The sequence below is a fragment of the Oncorhynchus mykiss genome, chromosome 10, assembly GCF_013265735.2.
Source record: "Oncorhynchus mykiss isolate Arlee chromosome 10, USDA_OmykA_1.1, whole genome shotgun sequence".
Classification (NCBI taxonomy): Eukaryota; Metazoa; Chordata; class Actinopteri; order Salmoniformes; family Salmonidae; genus Oncorhynchus; species Oncorhynchus mykiss.
In genome coordinates this window covers 81,333,173-81,350,185 of record NC_048574.1, presented here as the reverse complement: position 1 = coordinate 81,350,185, position 17,013 = coordinate 81,333,173, and the positions used below count along the sequence as shown (strand labels likewise).

At 39.6% G+C, this 17,013-nt stretch overlaps 1 protein-coding gene across 1 annotated transcript; it reads left to right on the top strand.

The window, feature by feature from the left end:
* Nucleotides 1-351: 351 nt before the first annotated feature.
* Nucleotides 352-9,816, top strand: LOC118936813 (NACHT, LRR and PYD domains-containing protein 1 homolog). Its single transcript, XM_036934182.1, has 9 exons — nucleotides 352-483; nucleotides 3,254-3,291; nucleotides 4,158-4,222; nucleotides 4,355-4,569; nucleotides 4,693-4,952; nucleotides 5,069-5,203; nucleotides 8,292-8,424; nucleotides 8,506-8,535; nucleotides 9,485-9,816. Exons 3-9 carry the CDS (start codon nucleotides 4,215-4,217, stop codon nucleotides 9,814-9,816), a joined length of 1,113 nt encoding a protein of 370 aa, XP_036790077.1. The 5' UTR covers nucleotides 352-483; nucleotides 3,254-3,291; nucleotides 4,158-4,214.
* Nucleotides 9,817-17,013: the final 7,197 nt, after the last annotated feature.

The following is a 17,013-nucleotide window of genomic DNA, read 5'->3' as shown; positions in this document are numbered from 1 at the left end:
ACACCAGAGACCATGGTGGAGAGAGTTGGACCAAGCCTGGACCTGAGGACACCAGAGACCATGGTGGAGAGAGTTGGACCAAGCCTGGACCTGAGAACACCAGAGACCATGGTGGAGAGAGTTGGACCAAGCCTGGACCTGAGGACACCAGAGACCATGGTGGAGAGAGTTGGATCAAGCCTGGACCTGAGAACACCAGAGACCATGGTGGAGAGAGTTGTATCGAGCCTGGACCTGAGGACACCAGAGACCATGGTGGAGAGAGTTGTATCAAGCCTGGACCTGAGAACACCAGAGACCATGGTGGAGAGAGTTGTATCAAGCCTGGACCTGAGAACACCAGAGACCATGGTGGAGAGAGTTGTATCAAGCCTGGCCCTGAGAACACCAGAGACCCTGGTGGAGAGAGTTGTATCAAGTCTGGACCTGAGAACACCAGAGACCATGGTGGAGAGAGTTGTATCAAGCCTGGACCTGAGAAATGTGAGTGTTAACTGATTTTAATTGTTTTAAAATGAAAATATTTTTAATGCGTTCATTATACTTGAATCCCAGGCAAGGAACACAATCATGATCTATTTGGTGAAAACAAACTTAAAGGTAGAGTCAGCGATATGACGTAGATGCACTAAGTAAACAGCATAGTGGGTGAATTTCTCCAACAACTAAGAACATTGTAACACGATGCTAAACTTCTCTGCTGTTTTGGTCCCGTGACAAACATTCTGTAAGAGAGTGAAGAGAACACTTGCACATGGGCAGATACTGTGTGTGACTGTGTGAGAGAGAAGTCGGGCATCTTGCTCATCGCAATATCTGTGGTGCTGCTCGTATATCATCATTTAGCTGACTCTACCTTTAAGCTCTCATCCTAGGATCTACCAGAAATCAGGCCCCAACATCTACAAAACATGGACCAGAACGATGTTGTTTCCTGCTTCCACACACATTAATTAATGTGACACTAATGTCAGATAATTATATGCTAATATGTTCCGTGTTTCATCCAATGGCGTTGAGTACTACACCACATCAGTCACTGGCTTTATCAATAAGTGCATTGAGGACGTCATCCCCACAGTAACTGTACGTACATACCCCAACCAGAAGCCATGGATTACAGGCAACATCCGCACCGAGCTAAAGGCTAGAGCTGCCGCTTTCAAGGAGCAGGACACTAACCCGGGAAGTTTATAAGAAATCCCGCTATGGCCTCAGACTAACCATCAAACAGGCAAAGCGTCAATACAGGACTAAGATTGAATCCTACTACACCGGCTCTGACGTTCGTCGTATGTGACGGGGCTTGCAAACTCTTACGGACTACAAAGGGAAACCCAGCTGCGAGCTGCCCAGTGACGCAAGCCTACCAGACAAGCTACATGCCTTTTATGCTCGCTTCGAGGCAAGCAACACTGAAGCATGCATGAGAGCACCAGCTGTTCCGGATGACTGTGTGATCACGCTCTCCGTAGCCGACGTGAGCAAGACCTTTAAACAGGTCAACATTCACAAGGCCGCGGTGCCAGACAAATTACCAGAGCGTCTACTCAGCACGTGCAGACCAAATGGCAAATGTCTGCACTGACATTTTCAACCTCTCCCTGACTGAGTCTGTAAGACCCACATGTTTCAAGCAGACCACCATTGTCCCTGTGCCCAAGAAGGTGAAAGTAACCTGCCTAAATGACTACTGCCCCTTAGCATTCATGTCGGTATCCATGAAGTGCTTTGAAAGGCTGGTCATGGCTCACATCAACACCATTATCCCAGAAACCCTAGACCCACTCCAGTCTGCATACCGCCCCAGCAGATCCACAGATGATGCAATCTCTATTGCACTCCACACTGCCTTTTCCCACCTGGACAAAAGGAAAACCTATGTGAGAATGCTATTCATTGACTACAGCTCAGCGTTCAATACCATAGTGCCCTCAAAGCTCATCACTAAGTTACGGACCCTGGGACTAAACGCCTCCCTCCACAACTGGATGCTGGACTTCCTGACGGCCTCCCGCAGGTGGTGAGGGTAGACAACAACACATCCAACCCGCTGATCCTCAACACCGGTTCCCCTAAGGGGTGCGTGCTTATTCCCCTCCTGTATTCCCTGTTCACCCATGACTGCGTGGCCAAGCACAACTCCAACACCATCATTAAGTTTGCTGACGATACAACAGTGGTAGGCCTGATCTGAGACAACGATGAGACAGCCTATAAAGGAGGAGGTCAAAGACCTGTCAGTGTGGTGCCAGGCCAACAACCTCTCCCTCAACGTGATCAAGACAAAGGAGATGATTGTGGACTACAGGAAAAAGAGGACCGAGCACGCCTCCATTCTCATCGACAGGGCTGTAATGGAGCAGGTTGAGAGCTTCAAGTTCCTTGGTGTCCACATCACCAACAAACTATCATGGTCCAAACACACCAAGACAGTTGTGAAGAGGGCACGACAACACCTTTTCCCCCTCAGGAGACTGAAACGATTTGGCGTGGGTCTTCAGATCCTCAAAAAGTTTTACAGCTGCACCATCGAGCATCCTGATCGGTTGCATCACCGCCTGATATGGCAACTGCTCGGTGTCTGACCATAAGGCACTACAGAGGGTTGTGCATACGGCCCAGTACATCACTGGGGCCAAGTTTCCTGCCATCCAGGACCTCTATACCAGGCGGTGTCAGAGGAAGGCCCCAAAAATGTTCAGACTCAAGTCACCCCAGTCATAGACTCTTCTCTCTGCTACCGCACGGCAAGCGGTACCGGAGCGCCAAGTCTACGTCCAAGAGGCTCCTTAACAGCTTCTACCCCCAAGCTATAAGACTGCTGAACAATTAATCAAATGGCCACCCGGTCTATTTACATTGACCCCCCCCTGTTTATTTTTACACTGCTGCTACTCTCTATTCATCGTCTATGCATAGTCACTTTACCCCTACATGCACAAGTGACCTTGACTAACCTGTACCGGGCCTCGTTATTGTTATGTTACTTTATTTTTTACTTAAGAAAATATTTACTAAATATACTAAACTCTATTTCCTTAAACTGCACTGTTGGTTAAGGGCTTGTAAGTAAGCATTTCACAGTAAGGTCTACATCTGTTTTATTCAATGCAGATACAATTTGATTTAATGAGTGTACATTCTGAGACTGTTGCTCACTTATATTCATTTTTATTACAAGTCTATTTAATCATTATTAATTCATTATCACATGAGATTGTCCATTTTAAATAACTACTTTTGACTTCAGGGATTCCTCAGAGCTGTAAGACTTGTGACCATGTTGAGGTAAGTCATATGGTCAATTCTTACTTTTACATACCCGCAGGAGTCAGGCACAGTCTCAAAGCCAGGTTGTGTACTGACCAACCATTCATGCTGGGATATAGACAGTCCTGTGTTCTGCTTTAGTAATATAAACACAGTCTCAAAGCCAGGTTGTGTACTGACCAAACATTCATACTGGGATATAGACAGTCCTGTGTTCTGCTTGTAGACATGCAGGATTTGTAGCTGTTTTCATATTTTGTCATTAGACTGTTTAAAACGGTAGTGTCCCACCTGGCCAACAGCCGGTGAAATTTCAGCGCGCGAAATTCAAACTACAGAATTATAAATATTTAACATAAAAAATCATAAAATCACAAGTGTAATACATAAAAATGAAGCTTAACCTTCTTGTTAATCCAGCCGCTGTGTCAGATTTCAAAAAGGCTTTACGGCGAAAGCACACATGCGATTATCTGAGGACAGCGCCCCGCATACAAACACATGAAAAACATATTTCAACCAGGCAGGTGAAAGTCAGAAATAGCGATATAAAAATGCCTTCGATGATCTTCTTCTGTCACAAAAATGTTCCTTTTGTTCAATAATGTCCTTCTTTATATCCATAAAAACTCAGTTTAGCTGGCGCGCTTCAGTCAATAATCCACCCAGTTTCCCTCCATCAAAATGCATACAAAAACGAATCCCAAACGTTACTAATATTCTTATCCAAACAAGTCAAACAACGTTTATAATCAAACTTTAGTAATACGTAAATAAATTATACCATTTAAGACGGAGAATCGTTATTGTCTTTACCGGAGAAAAATACCAAAGATACCAAAGAACGCCCCATATGTATTACTGACATGCTTGTCCTTGTTCAGGACTCCACACACTGGCTTCAGATTGAACCCTTGACTTCCACTGTCCAGGGAGGGACAATGTTCAGGTAAAATAACTACTTTTAACATTTCATTCCACTTGCTAGTGTATTTCCCCATTACCTTTGGGAATAGTCTTCTAATCCAACCTCTCCATTTGACCATTGACCCTCTCTACCATATCTTGTTGTTGCCCTCAGGCACAGGACACCCAAAGGGAGTTATGAGTGCACAATGTCTGGGCTCCGCTGGCTGTGTGAGAGAGATGTCATTCTGAAGTATCACCTCAGGAACTGGGAACCCTACAGTCAACTTCTGAAAGACATGCAGTACACACAAGGTGGTCCATTGCTGGACATCACCATGGAGTTAGGTGAACTGGAGGAAGTTCATCTGCCACACTTTGTCTGTTTAGGTAAAACCACATGGAAATGTCTTTCTGAATACTATTTCTATGTAACTGAGTTTCACTTCCTGAACTATTCTGGGAGTTTGAGTTTACTTTGTCTTTCTGTCTCCTTTGTATTGTGTTGTTCAGGGACCAAACCTTCCCTGAGGAATGAGATGAAGATTCTTCATGTAGAGGAACATGGAGTGTCTTTAGAGGAAGTGCATGAGGTCACCAGATTCCATGCTAAGATTCTCCATCCCAAGTCCTCATCGGTCTCTGTTGTACTGAACAAAATCGCCTGTTGGAACGTAGATGTCCACTGTGACGTGATCCTCTATTTGGCAGTAAAAAGGTCAACAGTAATTTCAAGGCTGTACCTGCTCCTCAGAAACTCCAGTCAAAAAGAGGTGAGGCACTAACATTAAAATGTGTAATACAATAGAAACTATGAGCAACATTTATCTCAGTTAGCTGCAAATTGTGTGAATTCTTCTGACTGACTACTACATTGCTCATTTTGTAGGCTGTTCAGGACCGGGAGAAAAATCAGCTGTCCCAAGGATATTCTGAATTTCTCCTGTCAAGTCCAAACGGGTCCTTAAAGCTGAACAATTGGTTTGCACTCAAGAATCCCCTCTCCACCTCCATCAATCCAGAGGTACAGTTTTAGCAGGCTGAGGACATGAATCTGTCATTTTGTATATGTCATGGCGTGACATCATCATTAATGTGATGACTGTTATTTATTGAATCAACTATGTTTATTTGTTACCCGATTTAAAAAAAATTAAAAAAAGAAGATGAATCATGTAGCAATTAACTCATTAGGAAATTGGGGCACCACGGAAGATGTTTAAAGAGTTACCATCTCCTGAATTAAACTCAAGAAGATATATGTCTCTCGATAAGTCACTTATCAATCATTACCTCATATCAGTCTCATTCTGAACGTTGCAGACCTCTTGAATCTGCAAGAACCCTTTCTGATCATTCACCAATTTATTTAATTTAATTTATTTTACTAACTAACTAAATAATAACACAGAATACACTTACATGAGATGAAAGTCCCTAGTGGACTGAAACGATATGACGGCTTTTTACACAATGGAAAGGAAAGGGGATGGAGAAAGATAGAGGGAGAGACAAAAGAGAGTCAACACTTGGATACATTTGGAAACTACGCTCACAGTAATCAGAGTACGTAGCACCCCAAGCAATGTAATGCAATGTATATATTTAGGTGTAGATGTCTTTGTTTGTCGTATCTCTGTTTTAACCAATCAACTCTATAGGGGCGGGGTCGTTGTAGTTCACGCTTCGGTGTAAGGCTCAGCTTGTCCACCAGAGGTCACAATGTCCTTCTTAGTTGTAGAACTTCTCTGGTAATGGAGGGTTCAAATAGAGCAGACTGAGATGCACCAGTGATTGTCTGAGATGGGATTTCTTCCTTCCCACCTCGTGTCTTTTAGTCAAAGTTCTAGGACCACATGTTACAGCTGCAGACTGAATGTTTCTGGACTCGTAGTGGAGGTTATCTTCTCACCTCGTGTTGATTTTTTTCAGAGTTTCCAACCATTTTCGGGAACGTTCAGCTCACGCTGTCCGTCTGCTGGTCCCATATGTTAATTCTTAGTCAGTCCTTTTAAGCACTCTGTCCAGAAAGGGGCGGTTCCATCACAATGACACACTCTTCTGACCTCATTTGGGGGCGTCGCTTAGTTTTATGTGCAACGGACACGAACAACTATGATCTCCTTAGAAAACTAATATAACATTCCTATCTTAACAAAAATAGTTTCATTGTTCTTCATATTTCCTACACAATGTAATGGATGTAAACCTGACAGTGTGAAAGATAATGAAGTTTTTATTGACATCACAAAATAATAAACAATATGACATGATTATTCTTTAGATCCCCACCGACCATTCCTCACATTTCTATCATTTAAATATTGTTCCAATAGTTTTCGACAAAGATAAAGATATTAATTTGTTTGTTAACCTTTCTGATCTCCCCATCCCGGATCCGGGATCGTGAATACAGACTCAAGCTCATTACCATAACGCAACGTTAACTATTCATGAAAATCGCAAATGAAATGAAATAAATATGCTAGCTCTCAAGCTTAGCCTTTTGTTAACAACACTGTCATCTCAGATTTTCAAAATATGCTTCTCAACCATTGCAAAACAAGCATTTGTGTAACAGTATTGATGGCTAACGTAGCATTTAGCATTAGCATTCAGCTGGCAACATTTACACAAAAAAACAGAAAAGCATTCAAATAAAATCATTTACCTTTGAAGAACTTCAGATGTTTTCAATGAGGAGATTCTCAGATAGCAAATGTTCAGTTTTTCCTGAAAGATTATTTGTTTAGGACAAATCGCTTCGTTTTCTGCGTCACGTTTAGCTATGAAAAAACCCCTGTATCCAGGATTGTGTAAATCTATCAGCAAGCTCATTAGCATAACACAACGTTAACTATTTATGAAAATCGCAAATGAAATGAAATAAATATGCCATCTCTCAAGCTTAGCCTTTTGTAAACAACACTGTCATCTCAGATTTTCAAAATATGCTTCTCAACCATAGGAAAACAATCATTTGTGTAAAAGTAGCTAGCTAGCGTTAGCATTTAGCGCATTAGCGTTAGCATTTAGCGTTAGCATTTAGCGTTAGCATTTAGCGTTAGCATTTAGCGTTAGCATTTAGCGTTAGCATTTAGCGTTAGCATCCAGCACGCAACATTAACAAAAACATAAAAGCCTTCAAATAAAATAATTTACCTTTGAAGAACTTCTGATGTTTTCAATGAGGATACTCTCAGTTAGATAGCAGATGCTCAGTTTTTCCAAAAAGATTCCTTGTGTATTAGAAATAGCTCCGTTTTATACATCACATTTGGCTACCAAAAAAAATCCGAAAATTCAGTCCTCAAAACGCAAACTTTTATCCAAATTAACTCCATAATATCGACTGAAAACATGGCAAACGTTGTTTAGAATCAATCATCAAGGTGTTTTTCACATATCTCTTCATTGATACATCATTCTTGGACACATGCTTTCTCCCCTGAATCAAATGGTAAAGTAGAAGCAGCTGGCAATTGCGCACCGAATTCGACGCAGGACACCAGGCGGACACTTGGAAAATGTAGTCTCTTATGGTCAATCTTCCAATGATATGCCTACAAATACGTCACAATGCTGCTAAGACCTTGGGCGAACGACAGAAAGTGTAGGCTCATTCCTTGCGCAATCACAGCCATATAAGGAGACAATGGAAAACAGAGCTTCAGAAATTCTGCTAATTCCTGGTTGATGCATCATCTTGGTTTTGCCTGTAGAATGAGTTCTGGGGCACTTACAGACAAAATCTTTGCAGATTCTGAAACTTCAGAGTGTTTTCTTTCCAAAACTGTATAGTCGAGCATCTTTTCGTGACAAAATATCGCGCTTAAAACGGGAACGTTTTTTATCCAAAAATGAAATAGCGCCCCTAGAGATCTAACAGGTTAATGAAGAGCGGGAGATTTCCCTCCTGACTAATTCATGATCGGGTGCTAAGGTGTCAAACCCCGGCCTTCCTCTGGGAAAGAGGTCTGGCTATCTGTCAGCCATTTGCCAAGCTGATCTGAGGCCTTGGATCCTCAGCCAGGAGAGACAATGTGAATAACTAGAATATCGTTCTATTTCCCTCTGTTGTCTCAATCGTTGCACCATATGGCCTCCTACAGAAGATTCAGCTGTTACCTGCAGACACCACACCAAGCTGTTGTAAGATGATAATGGGAAACACAGGGGTTGACATTGAGATGGAGTTAATTGGGGATGATGAGAAGACAGCGTGGAGAGATATGCTACAAGCAGGTGGGAGAATATGTCAATCATAACTGTTATTTTCTGACCGATGCTATTTAGAGTGATATAACCTATTTCTGTTTCTTTCAGATCAATACATCACTGACACCCATTCAACTAGTAAGTAAACATGAGAGATACAAACCAATGACTTGAGGGTCAGTCAACATGGTTTACTGTAGGACCTGGACTAGTCCTGATTATAAAAGACTGTCTTCAAGAACAATGACATCTCCTCCAGGACTTGATGTAGATTAGCCTGGTTCTGAATGCCCCAATGACATCTCCTCCAGGACTTTAATGTAGATTAGCCTGGTTCTGAATACCCCAATGACATCTCCTCCAGGACTTGATGTAGATTAGCTAGGTTCTGAATACCCCAATGGCATCTCCTCCAGGACTTGATGTAGATTAGCCTGGTTCTGAATGCCCCAAAGACATCTCCTCCAGGACCTGATGTAGATTAGCCTGGTTCTGAATGCCCCAATGACATCTCCTCCAGGACCTGATGTAGATTAGCCTGGTTCTGAATGCCCCAATGACATCTCCTCCAGGACCTGATGTAGATTCGCCTGATTCTGAATGCCCCAATGACATCTCCTCCAGGACCTGATGTAGATTAGCCTGGTTCTGAATGCCCCAATGACATCTCCTCCAGGACCTGATGTAGATTAGCCTGGTTCTGAATGCCCCAAAGACATCTCCTCCAGGACCTGATGTAGATTCGCCTGGTTCTGAATGCCCCAATGACATCTCCTCCAGGACCTGATGTAGATTAGCCTGGTTCTGAATGCCCCAATGACATCTCCTCCAGGACTTGATGTAGATTAGCCTGGTTCTGAATGCCCCAGCCTCTTTGTCTATGTCTGTGGAACCGAATATGATTGAAACAGTAGTGGTGTGATGTGTTCATTGATGCAGGTCGTTATTGTTCGAGAATAGGTTCTCAATGCAAGATTCAATAATATAATTTAGGCTTTTATTGTAGGTCACTTTGAAGGAAGTCTGTTTCTAAGTGACTGAAATGTGAATGAACAAATGTAGTTATTTTGTAACCTGACTCTCTCAGGTGCTGTGTTGGGGGCAGGGCATCCGGCTGAGATCAGTCTGACTGGTTCTGCAGAGCAGCAGCTGCGTTCTGTACGGACAGAGTTTGTGAAACGAGTATCAGGACCTGTCCTGGATGTTCTGCTGGAAAGACTCCTGCAACACACAGTCATCAACCAGGAGGAAATGGAGTCAGTGAAGGTGATAGCTGAGAGGGCAGAGAAGGCACGTGACATCATCGACATGGTGTTGAGAAAAGGAACTGAGTTGTGTTCCAGGATGATTAACCTTCTTGGGGAGCTGGATCCCTGTCTTTGTTCACAGCTTCAGATCAATGTTAGGGTACCAACCTAATGGTAGAATAGATAGTTACAGTGTTAGGGTACCAACCTAATGGTAGAATAGATAGTTACAGTGTTAGGGTACCAACCTAATGGTAGAATGGATAGTAACAGTGTTGGGGTACCAAATACAAAAATAACTGTACAAATGTTATGGAGACACAGTGTTGTGTAAAAACATTGAATATAAGAATAATAATTGGAATCATTTGGACTGGGGAGACCTGCTCCTAGATCAACACGCCTATTCAATGTTTAGGATTACCCTGAATGCTTCCCCCCCCCCCCAAAACAGGGTAGGGACCTACCTGAATTTGTCCAAAATATAAAAAAATCCAACTATTTGCAACAACTATTTTGTTTTCAAAACGCTGTGCTACTGTGGGTGACTAATGAATACACCCCTGATCTGACTGGGCTGTAAATCTTTGTCAAAAAAATGCAGCAACCTCCACCACCCTCTTCAGAGGACACATCTCTTAGTTTTTTTCCACAGCTTTTTTACTACACATACATACATATACATGTATACACACACATTTGCCATATATATTCTTTATTGAGCTGTGATGTTTTACTCAATGTTTGAATCTTTCTAATCGTATAGTATCCACATATTGTGAGCTGAAGATGAAAACCTTTCCTGCGAGTATTATTATATATTATTAGATAGTATTATTATATATTATATTATATATTATTATATAGTATATATTATATAGTATTATTATATATTATATTATATATTATTATATAGTATATATTATATATTGTTATTATATATTATTATATAGTATTATTATATATTATATTATATATTATTATATAGTATATATTATATAGTATTATTATATATTATATTATATATTATTATATTGTATATATTATATAGTATTATATAGTATATATTATATAGTATTATTATATATTATTATATAGTATATATTATATAGTATTATTATATTATATATTATTATATAGTATTATTATATATTATATTATATATTATTATATAGTATTATTATATATTATATAGTATATATTATATAGTATTATTTTATATTATATATTATTATATAGTATATATTATATAGTATTATTATATTATTATATTATTTATTGACTATGGTTTTCCAGATCGCCCAACACTGCTATTTGTAAGGTTCATTTTAAGTGCATGTGATTTTCTAACCATTCCTGAACCTATGACCAGAAACTAGCTACATCAGGGCAATACCAGAATAAATTATCTATTTATTCTGTCTCTTCGCAACAATATCTACAGAGCTGAGATTGTTGTATTGTTGCCCCATATATATAGCATTCTGTAAGCGGCAATAATTTTATATAATCATTTAAATTGAAAAACTCGTTGAATTAAGTGTTGTTGTTTTTTTTGTACCAGTTCATAAACCATGTGCCATGGAATTGGTAAATCGAAAATCTCCTCCCATTTATTTTTTGTCGCAGCTGTCAACATGTTTGCCCTCAGATGAAACTGGTATATTTTTCCAATTATGCCAGTTCCTTTCAGCCAATTTGTATCTTTAAGTCTAGGACACACGTTCCGCTAGCGGAACCCCTCGACAATTTCCGCTGAAAAGGCAGCGCGGAAAATTCAAAAATATTTTTTCAAAATATGTAACTTTCACACATTAACAAGTCCAATAGAGCAAATGAAAGATAAACATCTTGTTAATCTACCCATCATGTCCGATTTAAAACATGTTTTATAGCTAAAACACAACATATGATTATGTTAGATCACTGCCAAGTCCAAAAAATACCCAGAAAAAAAAATTATCCGCCACGTTGGAGTCAACAGAAATACGAAACTACATGATAAATATTCCCTTACCTTTGATGATCTTCATCAGAATGCACTCCCAGGAATCCTAGTTCCACAATAAATTGTTGTTTTGTTTGATAATGTCCATTATTTATGTCCAAGTAGCTACTTTTGTTAGCGCGTTTAGTACACACATCCAAACGCTCGTGCAGGTCCAGGCGAACGTCGGACGAAAACTAAAAAAAAAATTATATTACAGGTCGAATAAACTTGTCAAACTAACTATAGAATCAATCTTTAGGATGTTGTTATCCTAAATATTCAATAACGTTCCAACCAGAGAATTCCTTTGTGTCTATAGAAATAATGGAACGCAAGTCGATATAATTTGGAATGCGCGTGACCAGGACCTGGCACTCTGCCAGACCACTGACTCAAACAGCTCTTATCCGACTCAACATGACAGTAGAAGCTTCATTCAATGATCTACAGACTGTTGACATCTAGTGGAAGGCGTAGGAAGTGCAAACAGATCCATATCCCACTGGGATTTCAATAGGCGATGAGTTGAAAATCGACCAGCCTCAGAATTCCCACTTCCTGTTTGGGCTTTGCCTGCCATATGAGTTCTGTTATATTCACAGACATCGTTCAAACAGTTTTAGAAACTTTAGAGTGTTTTCTATCCAATAGTAATAATCATATGCACATATTAGCATCTGGGACAGAGTAGGAGGCAGTTCACTTTGGGCACTCATTTAAAGTGAAAACGCTGCCCCCTATATGGCAGACAAACAAGTACCTTCTCCCTTTTCCACTTGCCTCCTCCATTTTAAAGTAGTGCTGCAGTAAGTGGGTTGTAAATGTGGATTGAACAGACATTCTGATATATTTTCAATAACTGCATATGTGACAACTCAATTTCTATTCATAATATCATAAATAAATATAATACCATTTCTTTTTTTTTTATTTTTTATTAATCTTAAATATATTTGAGTTTAACCATTACATTTGTTGAACTATTTTTTTCTACCTTTTACGGAGTATAAAACTGAAATTGTAACCAGCTTTGTATGGCTTGTTGAAGAAAGGGCGGTACTTTAAACAAAATGTAATTTTCAATTAGTCAGACATGAGAAGTTGTAATTTGTATAAAGGCAAAAAGCTATTTTTAAACAAAGGATGAGATTTTCTTAATCTACTGGAGAACCATTTTGGGTTTAATTAATTATAATTTATGTATGAGTGAAGATTTTAGTGAGAGGTTTAAAGGCTTTAATATTTAAAGCCCCCCAAACTCATATTCATTATTTAAATGGGCACGTTTAATTTTGTCTGGCTTAGCCTTCCAAATAAAATTCTATACATTTTTCTAAGCAATTAAATATAGTTTTTGGTTCCTAAAATGGTTCCATAGTGCTCTTGTTTGAGTTTTAAAGAGAATGTATTCTGTTTCTGGGTAGTTTACTGTACACACACCTGTTACATACATGATCATTCATACACATGTCTGCTAGGATCATAATACACCTGTTCAGAAATACCATATAAAGAATATAAAAGGAGTGACCAAGATCCAATAAATTTGCTTTATATGTGAGGTAACCAATCAGAAAGCTTGTTGATGGTCGGTAAACCAATCAGAAAGCTAGTTGATGGCCGGTAAACCAATCAGAATGCTAGTTGATGCCGTATGAACCTAAAGTGGTCTTGGTGATATCAACCCTCCTCCCAGAGAGCTACTGGGTCTGCAGGCTTTTGCTTCAGCATTTTAGCATACTGTATACTACATACTATTAGTTAATTTTAGTATACTGTATACTACATACTTAATGAGTATATACTACATACTATTAGTTCATTTTAGTATACTGTATACTACATACTTAATGATTTATATACTACATACTATTAGTTAATTTTAGTATACTGTATACTACATACTTATTGATTATATACTACATACTATTAGTTCATTTTAGTATACTGTATACTACATACTTAATGAGGATATACTACATACTATTAGTTCATTTTAGTATACTGTAACCGACCAGCTCGTTGCCTTCTCTACCGGAAGTTGATGCTGTTGCTATGCAACCTCTTGCTAGCTAGTTAGCGTAACAAATTACTAGTTACACATTGTTAGACTTTTGGTGTGTTATTAAATTCAATCTGGAGTGCTGGACGCTCAGACAGAGGAGTAGGGTTGATTTGAGCTTTCTGGTGCTGCTGGAAACAATTTAATTACGTGTTTTCCCCCCGATGTTTACTGACACTGGTCTGACACTGGTCGCCTCGTAAATTCATTATTCTGCGCTCTGGTCTCTCAGGCGAGATGCTCTGAAATCGGAGTAGAAACAGAGAGAATTTACGAAAACACAACGACTATACCATTTAGCTAAGCTAAGAATGACGGGAATAATCAAGTCAATAAACGTTGAGTAGTTAGTTAGCCTGTAGTTAATATACTGGCACGTTTGATGTATAAGTAGCCAACTACTGTAGCGTTAGGTAGGTAGCTAACATACCGGTACATACAGCTGTAATGATATGATGTGTGGTTCGTAAGGACAGCGTAGCTAGCAAATTATCAGCCAACATTACGTGTAAGGTAACTTATTTGAAAAGTAATTACTTTCTTACATTGCTCAACATTTTCTTAACATTTGTCAAAATTTGTTAAAGCAATTAATTTGTATCCGCTGTCGTTGGACTTCAGCAACATATTTTCCACTATTTTCTTCAAATCTGAAAACGATGTGAAGCCCCGCCCACTTCATGAAGAATTGCATTATGGGCCCAATTACGGAATTAGTGTGCTCTGCTTGTAAATTTAATATTTTGGCGAATACGTACGAGATCCGGGAACTTTTGGCAAACTAAACTATATCATACTATGACCAATAAGCATACTATATACTCAAATCACGTCACAAATAGTACGGTTAGTGTGGTTAGTATGAGTATTAGAAAACGAACTTCCATCTGAAATGACACCCTATAGGAGGAGATGAGGGGAGACTAAGATTACCATCTGAAATGACACCCTATTGGAGGAGATGAGGAGAGTCTAGGACTACCATCTGAAATGACACCCTATTGGAGGAGATGAGGGGAGACTAAGATTACCATCTGAAATGACACCCTATTGGAGGAGATGAGGAGAGTCTAGGATTACCATCTGAACTGACACCCTATTGGAGGAGATGAGGGGGTCGAGGACTACCATCTGAAATGACACCCTATTGGAGGAGATTGTAAACATGTATTGTATATATATTGTAAACATGTATTGTGATGTTATTGGAATGTACTTACTGTATTTGCATACTCACTGTGAATGTGTCTGGGAAACTGGCTCTGAGAATTTGGCATTCAACTTAAAACCACAGAAATGTATTTGATGAATATATTGTACAGTGTTGGCCTGTTAGAGGTTAATGAGAGAGGCTGAATATCAACACAACCATCTCAGTCTATCAGCAGTTTTCTCAGTGAGAGCCTCACGTCTGGAACACATTGACCATTGACAGACATACGGAGCTGTGTAACCTGTCACCCCTTTACCAATGACTTGAGAGTGGTTGAAGGACAAATAAGGAGCTGTTAACCTGTCACCCCTTTACCAATGACTTGAGAGTGGTTGAAGGACAAATAAGGAGCTGTTAACCTGTCACTCCTTTCCCAATGACTTGAGAGTGTCTGAAGGACATATAAGGAGCTGTTAACCTGTCACTCCTTTACCAATGACTTGAGAGTGTCTGAAGGACATATAAGGAGCTGTGTGACCTGTCACTCCTTTACCAATGACTTGAGTGGTTGAAGGACATATAAGGAGATGTGTGACCTGTCACTCCTTTACCAATGACTTGAGAGTGTCTGAAGGACATATAAGGAGCTGTGTGACCTGTCACTCCTTTACCAATGACTTGAGAGTGTCTGAAGGACATATAAGGAGCTGTGTGACCTGTCACTCCTTTACCAATGACTTGAGAGTGTCTGAATGACATATAAGGAGCTGTTCAACCTACGTTGATCTACCTGCCCAGGAACTACAGTTAAACTAGCTAGCTGGCTAAATCTGTCACATTTACAGAAATGATGACTGATGTGAAGTACCTCTGTCAAATACATTTTCAATAAATGACAGGAAAAGGAATGGAATGTATTTGTCTGTGCATGTCTATCTCTGAATGTGTGTTGGTCTCTGTGTGTGAATGTGTCTTTGATTAGTGTGATTAGTTCAATGTAACTTCACATTATAAATAGTATATTTTTAACTTCATATGCTATACATTATAATCAATATTTTGGGGGAGTTTGCAGAATCATTGTCTATCATTGGTTACCCATCCTATCATGTTACCATAACAACACAGATATGACCGTCTTGCGTCCTTCTACCGAACCTGGTTGTTGTCACACTGCCCTCTGCTGGTAGCACTGCAAAACATCACTTAATCAAATCCTGATATAAAATAATACAAAATGCACTTTTACCAGATAGAATATGAATTTATGGGCTGAATTCTGGCATTAAGTGTATGAAAACGTTACATGACATGAATGTGAATATATAACATAAACTGATACATGTTGAACCAGCCCACTGTGTTGAAATAGGAAGTACATTTATAAGGAAGTGAAGGAAGAAATGGACAATATCAGTAGAAGAAAAATGTTTCTAAGGTTTGTACTGTACCGTTCTTTTACAATTTTATGGAGAAAAGTGGTTCGGAGAAGTTAGGCCATCGCAGAGAGGGGTAAGACATCCACAAAATTGTTAAATTATTACAATACTAATTTCAACTTTCAATAATGATTATTTTAGGCTTCCTTTCATTGATGCTGATTCATATTGATCAGCCTAGTCAATATGAATCAATGTTATATTATAGTCTACAGGGCCATGAGGTAGGTAGGGTGTGGGAGATTGACTGCACATGATCGTGATTATTGCCTTTGCGCTCTTTCACTTCACGTAAACTAGTTTCTTTGAAAAATAAAAGTAATTCTCGTCAATTCGGGCAAGTAAAAGTGACGTGCGGCAATGGGTATTGAAACTAAATGAAGGGCTCATGTGAAAAGTTTTTGCCGCCATCACAACAACTGGGAACAACTGGGAGCTCTGAAAAATACGATGTCAGCTCTCGAGAAAGAGGACGGTTCAAATCGATTTTTCCCAGTCAGATTTAGTTTTTTACCGAGATCCCTGTGGTTTTGAATGCGACATTAAGTTGATAAACTCAGAAAGGTGGTGATCTGCTTTGCTCACTAGTTACCACATCCACAAAGTAAGAAGGTCCGCCTACCCGACCAATCAGATGAGGGAGTGTGATGACGCAATAGCTTACCCGACCAATCATATGGTTGCGGGAAACGCTGCAATCTCCAAATGGGTAAATCTCGAGTTCA